The sequence below is a fragment of the Phaseolus vulgaris genome, chromosome 1 (assembly GCF_051622355.1).
Source record: "Phaseolus vulgaris cultivar YP4 chromosome 1, ASM5162235v1, whole genome shotgun sequence".
In the NCBI taxonomy this organism is placed as follows: Eukaryota; Viridiplantae; Streptophyta; class Magnoliopsida; order Fabales; family Fabaceae; genus Phaseolus; species Phaseolus vulgaris.
Window position 1 is genome coordinate 54794685 of NC_143498.1, and position 13566 is coordinate 54808250.

Consider the following 13566-nt stretch of genomic DNA (forward strand, 5'->3'; position numbering starts at 1 on the left):
TCTGTTATTCCCTAAATAAAATGTTCTATTATGAGTATGAAAATTGTAAGGGCAAATTATCTATCTATTAGCTCTTCGAATGTAATGATTGAGGGAAGCATAGTTATGAAAATTAGTGAAGTAAAAACATTTTTATTAATAGTGGGAGACTCAAGATTGTGTAAGGACACATGTATCGAACACGACACTAGTAGAATACATATAGATAAGATGTTTAATTCAAAAAATATTTATTTAATTTTTGATAATTCTACTATGATTCTAACAAAACTTAAAAAAAAACAATTTAAAAAAAAAGAAATAGATTAATTTTTTAAAAACTCAAATTTATTTTATAAATTTTTAATATTACTATAAAAATAAAGAACAAATTTTTTTAATCTACTAAAAAAAACTAAAACATGATTATGTAGTCTTTTTAATCTACTAAAAATACTAAAACATGATTATTTACATAAATCTTTATTGTCAATTTATAATAATATATAAATTTAAATTTTTATATTTTAAAAATTATACATATTTCCACACTTGTGCTTATAGTTATAGTTATGAACTCCTACTAGCTACATCTTGCAAGCAATGAAAACTTTATCATCACCACTGCCTATCTATTTTATATAATCCGAAATGCGACTCGTGAAATTGATATAGAATCCGAAATCCACGTCAAAATGGGAAATTAAACTAAATAATTTAAAATCAGAAATATAACATTTTTTTTTATCTAGTTTTACTGATGAAAAGTGAAACAATAAATAAGAAATAGAAGCATTGAAGGGTATTTTGTACATTAAAAGAGTGTCCACCGCCATTATCTCTATACAACCTATACTGTTTTACAAACTAAAACCTCAATCAGGCTTATATTCTACACATCAAGTACACAGACCAAATAAGCCAGAAAATTATCACCAAAGAGAAATAAATATTCCTAACTCCAATACTTTTCCCACGATGACTGACTCAAATCATTGTCTATCATACTGAAAGCATCCATATTGAAACCATCCTCTTCCGAAGCCCAAACCTTATCCAATAACGTATTCAAATCATCGTCTTCTATATGGAAAACATCCTCTTCCGAAGTTGATAACGGTGCTTCATCAATTGTGCTCTCACTTTCAGTCTGTAAAAGAATCAACAACTCATGCATTGCATAAAACAGGGAACCTCTCCTCACATACAAAAACAACATTGCTAAATGCTAGCTTCAAGCATGTTAAGTCCTTAATACTTTGTTTCATTTCATGACGAGATGATTGTTATTACTTGATGTATCAATCTAACTGAGATGTCAAATTGTATAATTGTTATTACTTGATGTATCAATCTAACTGAGATGTCAAATTGTATAATTGTTATTATTTGATGTATCAATCTAACTGAGATGTCAAATTGTATAATTGTTATTATTTGATGTATCAATCTAACTGAGATGTCAAATTGTATAGTAATGTTTAACATGAAAGCTTTTATATATAAAAAGCATGTTAAGTCCTAATAATTTTGGGTTGACTTTATAAGACACTGCTATCGTCTGAGTAGAAGACCTCATGATGCTGACCCAACTAAAAAGAATGGGATCATATTATTTTATGAGACACACCAGTGTGTCGAAAGAGACTATGGTGTTGCTACTTGCAAGCGTTCCATTTATCATATATCTGATTCTAACAGTAAAGAAAAGAACAGTGAAAGCTTTAATCATAATACTTAGATACTTAGATTTTACTAACTAATTACCTTGGCTTGACGATACAATGAAAGTAAGCGCCTGTATTGGTGACGAGCATCGTCATGACGGACCATGGAAAGCACCCGCTTCAAAGCCTTCTCAATTGCTGCATTTACTTTCTCTTTTCGGAACACGTTGAGAAAATCTTCATCATCACTTCCTTCTTCATTTGAATCCATTTCTTGCCGGACACTACTTATACCAACGCGTTTTCTCCTCCATCGTAGCACAACCTTATTATAGATTCCAACTGCCCATAATATTATCTTGTATTGCTTCCGAGCCTGGTAACCCCTTACAATGGCCTGCCCAAATAAATATAGAAAAGCCAAGGTTAATAGGAAGTTCTTGATGTCTATGTTTAGTTATAGCTTTCATCTCCCCATTCCCTCCAATTTATGAACAAATTTATTCACTTTACAAAGTTTCTATACTTTTACAGTGCCAATATCTACATACATGCAGAATTCTTGGAATTAGTATGGTAAAACTGTAATAACAATTATTTACAGTTACCTGTATCTTAACTACTTTCTGGCGCAATGCTAAGAATTGTTTGCGATCTTTCCAACCTCGATATCTCTTCTGAATCGACAAGGCAGCTAAATTGCAATCACCCAAGCTCCGAGAACTAAGTTTTGACATGGCAGAAAGCACTGAAATGTTATCATCATTGCAACCTGGACTAATACAATATCCCTCTAGACGTGCCACAGCAGCTGCAGCTTCTCTTTGTTTCCGTTTTCCAAAAGAATGTGCACGAAAAGCATCTTGTATCCGTGCAGCTGCCTGAGCTGCATTTCTGACAGCATCCAAGGAAGCTTTTAGTGAAACCTGATCCTCACTGGCCACAAGATTTTCTTTAGAGACACTACAGACAGTTAACTCGGCTGCAAGCTCAGAAGGTCCTTTAGAAATCTTACTCCCTGTCAATGTGAGGGATGACAAGTGGCTGGTTAGGTCTACCTCAGAAAGATAACCTGCTAGTCCCTTATGGCCATGGGAGGCTGCAACAGATGCAGCAGTTTCACCGCTTGGATTTTGTGAACTTGGATCTGTCACCGCTCCAGCAGATGCACCAGAAGCAATAAGTGAAGCAACCATTTTTTCCCTATCATGGAATGAAATATTTGTGACACAATATCCAGAAGACTTAGAATTGAACAGATAATTTATAAAGACTTCTAAAAGCAAGGGTTTAATCTTGATATGATCATCGGTATTACAAAGTCGACTTTAAGCCTAACTCAACCCCATAAAACCGGTTCATGAGGTTGAGGTTTGCACTCACTTATATACAATAAAATGTCCTTATCTCTAGTCGATGTGGGATCTCCAACAATCGAGAAAAGAGTTTGGCCTACGATGTAGAAGACCAATGAGACCCAGGTTACCAGGTAAGATGAATTAATTATATGGAGGTCAGTCTTATCCATAGAGACAAGGAAAGAGAAAATAAAGCTCCAACAGATACCTTTTAAAAACACCGATTCAAAATGACATTTCTGAAAAATCGGTTACAGGTCCAGCACAATTTGATAATTGAATTAATGTAGTTGATACCAGATAGATAGTGGGAAAAGGCTTCTTTTTTTAAATAAAAAATAAATAAACATTTTGCTTGGCTTAATATGCATGTTTTTCAAGAATGATAGAAAAATCCTGTTACATCACATCTTAAATGCAGTCATCAATTTCTAACATGTGACTTACAGGCTAGGTATTACATACAGGTTTTAATTGTCCTTGTTCTCTTTCTTTGTATTTATATTCCCTTCTCCCAAGGATGAAGTACATATTTCTAAACAGATTTTATTCTATTATGTCAATATTAATTACTACAGTTGCATTGTCGTTCTTATTTATAGTGATAATTATATGTCTCATGATCAAGGATATTTGAGATTTTTTTGCTTATATGACTCTTTTTAATATTTCAATGTTATATTTTATTGAAGGATTTTGAAAAAAAAAAGGTGATAACACTATTGCATATCAGTTTTCTATTACCTCCCAAACCGTGCAGCCCAATGAAGGGCGGTCCATCCATTGATGTCACGGAAATTTATATTCACACCGCAATTGAGAATGGGGTTCAGGGCCCACTCAAAACCCAACCCAGAAACCATGTGTATAATCCCCTGCTCTTTCTTGGACAAAGAACAGTCTGTCCCTTCATCTCTTTCATTGGATCGGTTAGAGAGCCAGTGCTGCAGCTTATCCTTCAGCAGCTCTTCTAGAAGCCAGTTAACAGTATCAGATGATTTTCCAGTGCCAACTAGGAGAGTGTCAATAATATGGCTCCATGAATCATCACTATCTTTCTGTTCTGTTGAAAGATGACTTCCAGATTCTGTTGTTGAAGCAGAGTGGAGCATCTCCGCAAATCGAACAAGTAATAGCAGATCTTCTGGACTTCTACCATCTTCTGTTTCCAACGAATTGCAGCGAGTGCAACTAGTAGTCTTATTTCGAAACTCAAACTCACTCACTTCACTGCAAGGCACCCTATTTCCGGAAGTAACGCACAGATTAACCTTTCCAACAAGATTGGATGGAGCTTCACAACAAATTACGCCATCCTGAATAATCTCAGCAGGAACTTCAACATCACCAAACATACAGGCCCAGGTAGAATCCAAGTGATGATAGAGAAATGATCCAATAATGATAACCTACACATATAACTTGAGAATTTAGGATTCAAATGACAACAACAATAGTATCTATATCATATTATACGCAAAACAATAACAATTCAATAGGAAAGACACTAAAGATAAAGTATATGTCTCAAATGGTTAAGTATTGAAATTAAGATCAAAGAGTTTGTATGACAACTCCCTAATTATTAGATATATAATTACATGATACCAAAAATCCATACATATTTGAACTATGCAGTGTATTGATTTAGAAGTCTTCAGGAACGTAGGTAAAGCTTAGTAAGCACCAAAAAGCATGACAATCCATCATTCAGTTGACAACATTCACTAAGTCATATATCTTCGCGTAGGACATAATAAATACTGAAATTAAAAGACAAACCTTTGTAGTCTCAGTGGCATAGCAGTATTCTGGGGAGACTGCCCTAATAGTAAATTTCTGTTTCTGTTCAACAGTCAAGCTTGAATCTACACCACCAAGAGGTTCTTGAATTTGGGTTTGGTCAAAAAATGGTTCATAGTAGTCAGAGATAGTTACGGGAGTTTCTACCAGAGAACATAGAGGAAATTTGACTCCATTGTTGCCTTGAGGAAGTGGAAAAACAGCTGGTGATATGGGACATCAGAGAGATGGAGAAAATTTCATGATATGCAAAAGAAGGGAAATGACCAAGTAATTTAAGGTAGAAATAAGTCATACAGTTCTCAACATTATTACTGTTGGAGTTTAGCCACTGATTGTTTTCCACGTTGGCAATCATTTCCCTTCCTGAAGAAAATAATGACTCTTCCTGTTTTAAGAATAGAGATTTTATTTCTTCGTAAGAAGCAGAAGAAAAATGAACACAAATAAATAGCATTGAAGTGACAGTTTTAAATGATAAAATTGTTTCAAGAGATGCAAAACTACGTAATTTATTTGGAAACTTCAGCAAACATCGATTATAAACTCTTAACAGCATGAAGTATTTATTAGGAATACTCACATTTTCAAATGCCTCATATACATATTGATCTGGTATATTGGTCACAGGTAAGGGCTGGAATGCTTCAAGCACCTCGGTCCAGTATATAGTTTTTTCTTTTCCATCAGGACAATCATCAATTGAGTCATGATAGTATGTGTCACTGTTATCTACAGAAAATACACTAATTTCAGAAGATTTTGCTTTCCTCTCTTTACAGTTTCTGTTTAATTACAATAAGGAGTACCAAAAACAACCTATAAAGAACTTGTGAACTAAATTGAATCTGATCTAAAGCAGAATTTGAAAGTTTTGAAAAACAAAAGTTTGAGGGGAGGAATAACTAATTAACAACAAAATCTTTGTTGATGTAATCCGACATGTAGTGTATCTTTTAAATGAGAGCAGACTAGATATGCAGTTTATTTTTTTATTGTAGGTAACTTGATCTCAAGGAAAAGTAAGAAACAGTTTGTGGTTGCAAGGTCATGTATTGAAGCAGGATATCATGCTATGGCTGATACGACTTGCAAACTTGTATGGCTAAAGGGTTTGCTTGTGAGACAGGTCCTATGGAACTTGCTTGTTATAACCAATAAACTTTATACTTTTCCTCAAGTTCGATCTTCACAAAAGGACTAAATATATAGAGGTTGGCGTCCTTTCTGACATCATCAAGACTAAATTTGTATATTCTAATGAACAACTTGTAGACATATTGAGTAAATCCTTCCAGGGTCCGAGGATAACTATATGAGAAGACACATGCTTAAGCTTGAAAGGGAGTGTTGATTGGAATCACATAAGTAGTTTATATTTTACATAAGATCATATATGTAGTTTATCTTTTAGATTTCGTGTATACATGTTGTAACCCAACTTAGTGAATAATACAGATTCATAAAGGCTTGTAGAGATTTAGCAAATTTCAATAATCAATATCAGTAAAATCGGAACACTTCTTTAATTTATTTTTTCAAGCAAAAAAGAGGATAAACAAGATTTACATATCATGCAATATATAGAGTTCTGTGCATTAAATATTTGAAAAATGTTCTGCTTGGTTAAACATAATATGAAGATTCCTTCAATTCCTCCTAGAGTGATTTGAGATACAAGAAACCTAATTGCGAGGCTGCTGTTTCAAACTTTTTCCTTTTCTGGTTTCCATATTCATAATAATCGTCACCACTTTTTTAAGATTCACTTGAAGCAACCAGCATATAACAATTGGGGGGACTTAGGTTTCACTCAAAGAAATTCTATCATAAAGAAGGGTACCGTTGGACAACTTAAAAATAAGCATGTATGTTATAAATTTAACCCAACAACAGTCACAGCATATTAGTTGTGAGACTGGAAGAAGCCACTAGCATATGTTGAATAGGTTGAAGACAAACATCTATAACTGAACAAACCCAAACACAATACAAGGTAAAAACATAAAATAGGGATAATAACTCAAATGCTTCACTTATATTAATTTTATCCACTCCCTCCGATAAAAAAACAGTAATTCTGAACAGCTTAAGTTTGTCTAAATTACCTTGTCCTTCACTATACATAACAAAAAGTTGCCCTTGATCATTTTGTTCAGACAACCTTTCACTGAAGCTGTCCTCATTTATATTCAGCTCTTTTTCCAATTGGCGCAAGGCTTGTGCTTCAGATGTAACTTCTAAAGACCCAGGACTAGAGAAATTGAGATTAGGTTCACATGAATCTCCAAACACGGATGATGTCCCTGGATTTTGAGCAGTATACAGGCTGTGACTCTGACTAAAAACAAGAGAGGAACCCGATGACAATTGTGTGACAGGTTCAGAATTGGATTTCCCCTGCAAAAATGAGAGTGTAAATCGTAATGCCAAACTCAACCTCAAATTCCTGATACAATTCCCAAGCAGTGAACAAATTAAGAAAATAGAAAATATAAGAGCAGATGTGAAAGAAAGAGTGAAACTGTTATCTAACGAGTGATATACAAGAGAAGAATTTGTCTTGCAAGGAACACAATGTCCCTTTAAACTGAGAGTGTACCAGTTTCCGTTATGTTTCCACAGTAGCCCCCTTTCCATTACAGTTTCCCCTATTTAACTACCAAACCTCCTAACTGCTTTTGTAACACCTGATCCTCTAGCTATTCGTACAGTTTATTTCTCCTGGAATATACTTTTGAAACCTTGTTTGATCCCAAAGATAGTGCTCTCTCACTGCTAACAGCAGTACAATGAAACAATCTACTGCTTCAAAAAGATGAACGTGACCAGATAATTGCAATTCAGTGAATCAACAAAATGATGATTTAAATGAGATTTGAATATATCTCCATTTGAGGTCACACACAATCAGAAAATGAAGTATTTAGTTCCAGAAAGTAACAGTGCAATAGAATATGTGTCTTCAATAACAACACTAAATAATAATCATAAAACTAGCCGCTTTGAAATAAGCGGTGGACGGAGTGGGGGTCACTAAATATCAAGAGAAGTACATTTGAAAAGTTGGATGTGAACAAAGTTTCAAGAAGTTAAGATATTGCAAATGTCTGATTCATCACAATTTTAGCTCTTTGATGTACCTATTTGGAGGACCAACAAGGCTCGACACTTTGAACAGACTTCACTTAACCACTAGGGCAAATTAGTTTTGCTTGTGTTGTGATATAGGGATTTTTTTTTTTTTATCTACTTACAAACGACAACCTAAAACTAAACTTTTATTTAAATATTTTGGAACACAGAAAATGATATACAGATGTTTTTGACAAAGAAATGAGGATGTCTCTTTTCTAGGGTTCTTCCCTACATCTTGTTATCTTATTACGATTTTACTAATCTTTGTGGCGATCATCCTTAAGCTTATCAAACCTTGTTTGTGGCACCTTCCTTTTCCAGGCCTTTTGTTTTGTTTTCAATTCCCAATTTTCAATTGATTCCAATCTCTAATTGTAAATTTGTCTTTCTGGAGTCATGTCATCATGTTTATTTACTGTAGAGTTTTAAAACTGAAAAATGAGAGGGAGAGAGAGAGAGAAACAGAATTGAACTTATGGAAGAAATATAAACAGCTCAAGGACTACCATGTAAGTCATTTACAGAAAATAAAGCATTAAAAGAATACAAAATGAAGTATTCATAAGAAATACTACAAAGGGTTGAAATTTCATAAGAAATACTACAAAGGGTTGAAATTTCATAAGAAAACAAATGAACTAAATTATTTAAGTTTCAAACCTGAACTGATGGGCCTCCAGCCCACAACTTGACCAGGCCCAACGTAGCCATCATCAAACCTTATTAGGCCAAAGATTATGGATTGTAATGACTAAATTTTTTTCCTTTAAATTGTTGTTTTTCCTAAATGAGCTGCCCAATCCATGTTATTAGGTTATTTAAGGGTAGGCACCCAGGGTTGTAGACAGGAATGAGAATTAACTGATGTTTCTTTGTCTCTTTTCCTTTTCTGTTTTCTATCTTAGTAATTCATACCTAGCTAGCTACCAGTCTCACCCTATCATGAACACCAAAAAGGGAGGATGTGCTTAAACTAACATTTTAGTTTTCAGAAACAGGGGAGGAGTGTAGGTCAATGAGATGTGTTGCACTAAAAGGAACCTTTTCACACATAATAAGCCGCAAGTACCATGTTTATCTGATATCATGTTTTGGGAACTCACCTTACTTGTTTCTCTATAATGCACCAGAACAATATGCTCATATTCCCTGTCAAGAAACAATAATGTTTGAGCAAATACGAACATGCACAACAATAACATATTGGCATATAAATGGACCCATCTTAATAGTATTTACATATACTGAAAGTTAATTTATTTTGCAATCAAGACAATTTATTCGTGGTAATTAAAGTTGCCTCTGTTATGAGCTCCGTAAGTTTGTATTTGGATCTTGAAAGAAAAATCAAGTATAAGTAATCATAATATAGTCTGCATCAAACTAATGGTTAAAAATTACTCACGGCTCCAATATCCAATAGCTACGTCTCTGAAAAGTACGGTTCTCCTCTCCATGTGCATAGTAGCAGTTTAGGATTTCTTCATTTCCAACCTAATCACGAAGATTAGTACCAATCGATTGAGAGTTTGAAATACAGAAAATTCTATCACTAAACAAATGTTGGCATGAAAACATCAATATAGCAAAAATAAGAGAAATATATTCAAAAGAGAAAAATGCTCAACATGAGTAAAAATATTTAACAACAAATCGGTTACATCTCAATGATATGACAGCTCATGCTCATAAAGAGTGCTAGACAAACTAAACACATACTTTTTTTTCTAAAGTTTTGTGGAAGCTATCTATGGTACAGGGCATATTAGGAGACATATTGAAATATGAAATTTCCAATGAAGATATTTAATTATTTTCAAATAATATTTATTCAACATGTGTGAGATATGAATATTTCTTCTTCAACAATGTTAAAATTATTATTCAATTTCCTCAAATAAAAAGTTCAGTGATGAAGTAGAAGAAGCTCTAATTACAATTGGTATGAAAACTTCAAGCTGTTAGTAAGAACGGTACAATTACTACATTTTCATCTTTTACTTTTTTCAGTATAGTTCTTATCTAAGACTAAAACGAAGGAGTTTGATCCAAATTGGAGCATTTGCATAAAACATATAGCGTGCCAAAAGTGGGCAGATAGTAGTGGCTGACATGATCTGCAGCAAGACAAACAGATGTCTCAGAATAGAAGGACAGCCTAGAACAAAATGTTCACAAGACCTTAAGCCGTTCATGTGCTTCTCCCACAGTTCTTCCATCTCTTTTCTTCCGCCAGTTATGACCATCTTTACGGAAGAAACGCGTGACTCTTTTATTAAACAGATATAGGGATCCACCTGTTGAGAAAGTCAAGTGGTAACAGACATTCAGTAACACATAATCAAATAACAAACGAGAGACATAAAAAATGTGCTTCATTTCTTTCACAAATTTCAACAAACACCAAACGGACATTACCAGCTGGCTGATGAGGGGGCTGGTGGGTAAGCTCGCACATGTCGTAATTCCGTAAAATGCAAAGCACTTCCACAGGCTTGAGCCATCGCTTCCTAGCTTCTTGGAACAGATCATCGATGTTATACTCCAAACCTGCCATGATCATATCAAATTAGTCCACCAATTCAGAACTCATCCTTTTGTTCCCTCTTCCATTATCTCTTCATTTGTGCCGACACGGGAATCATGCAGAAATTTGGGGGCACTATCCTCTCTGCTGGTAAACCAAGAAGTAAGAACTCACCATCCTCTTTTTTATATCTGTATTACAGCAATACCATTATTCCCCCATGTGAGCTGAAAGGACAACGATTTGGTCCGTGAAGTAAAAGTTCCATCTCAAAGGTACGCTATACCGTACTGTACCAAAACCAACCATAAATTTCCACCCAAAAAAGGTGCAAAGCCTAAACTAGCAACACCTCACAGTAAAAAATCAAACCAAGTCAAACTTTACAGCAAACAGAAGACAGTCAAAGCACGCGATGCGTTTTGCCACGAATTTCAGTATCACCGTGAATCCAGCCACAACACAACATTGTTAAAATTGGATCAAGCATCTATAATCCATAGTAAAATTGAAGCAGAAGGAAGCAACGAGTAGTGAAAAGCATGAAGAGAGAGGTTTTACCCGGTGGCATAGTACTCAATCGCGTGAATTGAAAGAAGTTGAGCTAGAATTGGAGAAATTGCAGTTCCCACCACACTCTATGAAGTGATAACTGTGAAGTATAAATGCATGTTTGGTTCAGATTCTTGACTGATACAAATACAAATACATTATTTTTTATCGGCAAAATACAAATATAAATACTGTGAAGTTATTTAAGCCATATTTCAACCTTATACAAATCTCAAAACGCGTGCAAACCATAACACATAAAACAAACACGCTATACAATTCAACATAAACTTTTAAATATTTTAAGAGATCTAATACAAAAAAAAAATATTTGTTATTCCGGAAGAATTTTTCTGTACAAACCAAGGTTATCCTCTATCGAAACTTGTAAAATTCCGGTCTAATTTCTGCAATTTCATTATGGGTCCGTATTGCGCTGAAAAAAATTTACAGACACACTTTCGTATGTTGTTTGCACCAGGCAATGAGGCACGTCCATAAACGAATCACAAAAAAAGATACGAGGCAGAAAAACCACGACGTTTTGTACCAAAGACGAAAGACACCAATCAAAATACAAAAATTTTATCTCGTGAACATAAGTGTGTAACAAAGAAGAATGAAGCTGTAAATTCAATTATTTCATGTTTGAATTTGGAGCATGTGAAAGATTATTAGTAAAGTGAAATGAAGAAACATAGATAAAAATGTGATGGTGATGAAATTTGTTAGGTTTCAAAGGTTGCAATGAAGAAGAATTTAGAGGTGTGAACAGATGTTGATGCATCAGCATCTTTGGGAAGACCTGCTGACTCTCACTGTCACACTACTCTTCTTTTAGTTGACTTCTCTATTATATGTCTTCCTCTCCTTTTTTATTAAAACAAAATATTATTATTATTTTAAATATTTTATAAATATTATTGTGAGGTCATGGATTGATTTTGTTAATGTAGAGAAATGTCAATCTGAGAAAATTAATGAAAAAATATTATTTATTTCCAAATAAAATAAGAACGTTAACTATGATAATTAGCTGAATATGCGTGATATATAGAGTTATAATGAATTAGCTGTAAAAGAGACTGATAAAAAAAAATGTTGACTCAGCTAAACCCTAAATCCTAAAATCGATAGAAAAAAACATAACAACAACTTAAAGTTGTAAATCATTAAGAGATTTTTGAGAAACTTTGCTCTTAATTCATATTTATATTTTATATTAATGAAAGATGAAAATAAAGTTTTGGAAATTAATAATAATTACAATTTATCTTTTATAAATTGGTAATAGTTTGTAAAAACTTAACTAAATTGACCTTATAATTATATTAGAAATCTTCTGTATTGATTACTATTATTGGAGTTAATTACCCATTTTGTAGATGTTGAATTTTTCTGCTGAAATATCTCACACTTTTCACATAATAAACACATTAAAAATGTAAGATTGCTCAATAAAGTTTTTTTTTTTCTATTTCATATTTGGAATTATATTGTTTTTCAAACCGTCTTTGTTGAATATCTCTAACAAACAGCCATTTCCCACAGAAAGAGGTCTGAAATTTCCATGACAATTTGGTTTTTCTCCTTCTTTTACTCCAATTCTTTTTTATGCATATATCCAACAATAATTATTATCCACTGCTTTATTTTTACCAAACTTTTTGCATTTATTATAAACAAATCTTATCTATTTCCTTTGGCAAAATCCGTACTTTATTTTTGAATTATGTACTTTGCTTTTTTAAGTATATAAAATACTTTACAAAAATAAATTTATGTATTATAGTTAAGTTATAAATGAATAAATTAATAAATAAATAAAAAAGTAGCACGTTAGAAAAAGGTAGTAGTAGTACTACCAAATGATGATTAATCATTTTGAATGGAAGGACTGAGAAAAGACAAAGAAGAGTTATAATTATTGGACACTCGCATTAAATTCCACTGCTATTCTCTGTGCTTTATTTGTCGGTGGTGTATTCAATAATTTTTAAATAATTAAATTTTAAATAATTATTTTTTAAATTATAATTAAGATTAAAAATGTATGAAACTATAATTAAAAATTATTTATATTCTTCAAAAATATCAAAATTGAGTTAATTACTAAGTGAAATTTAATTAATTAATTCGTGTTTTCCATTAGGAGTGCTACTTTGGTTAATATTCATATCTCTTTCAACACCTCTGTTACCATTTTCTTCATAATCTTTTTTTTTATTCTAGATTTTTTTTTTCTACACTGAAAGTGAGAAATATAAAAAAGTATCTCTATATGCAATTTCATCAAGAAAGTTGTTAATTAAGTGATCCATAAATTAAAATTTGGGTGTTATGTTTTAAATTGCACGATCCAAAAAGTTAAAAGTTTGAATATTGTGCTCTGAAATGGGTTTTATATTGCATACATTAAATAATATTAAAAAGTATAATTTTCGATTATATACAGTATTTAAAAAAAAAATCAAATAAAAATCAATTTATAGACACCAACATAATTAGTTACAATAGTAATTAAATTAGAGATCATTTCAAA

General features: G+C 32.8%; 1 protein-coding gene across 4 annotated transcripts; it reads right to left on the reverse strand.

Moving 5' to 3' along the window:
• Positions 1-766: 766 nt before the first annotated feature.
• Positions 767-11279, reverse strand: LOC137815263 (calmodulin-binding transcription activator 4). 4 transcript variants are annotated; one of them, XM_068618378.2, is made up of 13 exons: positions 11034-11279; positions 10364-10495; positions 10127-10242; positions 9351-9439; positions 9049-9094; positions 6916-7207; positions 5391-5539; positions 5105-5195; positions 4787-5010; positions 3749-4413; positions 2255-2849; positions 1747-2043; positions 767-1129 (listed from the first exon to the last, which is right to left on the reverse strand). In XM_068618378.2, the coding sequence occupies exons 1-13, from the start codon at positions 11041-11043 to the stop codon at positions 935-937; spliced, it is 2901 nt and encodes a 966-aa protein (XP_068474479.2). In that variant the 5' UTR covers positions 11044-11279; the 3' UTR covers positions 767-934. The 4 variants fall into 4 exon arrangements, with proteins under 4 accessions (XP_068474479.2, XP_068474481.2, XP_068474480.2 ...); XM_068618380.2 differs by having other exon boundaries at positions 10364-10663; positions 11034-11213; XM_068618379.2 differs by having other exon boundaries at positions 10364-10853; positions 11034-11164.
• Positions 11280-13566: the final 2287 nt, after the last annotated feature.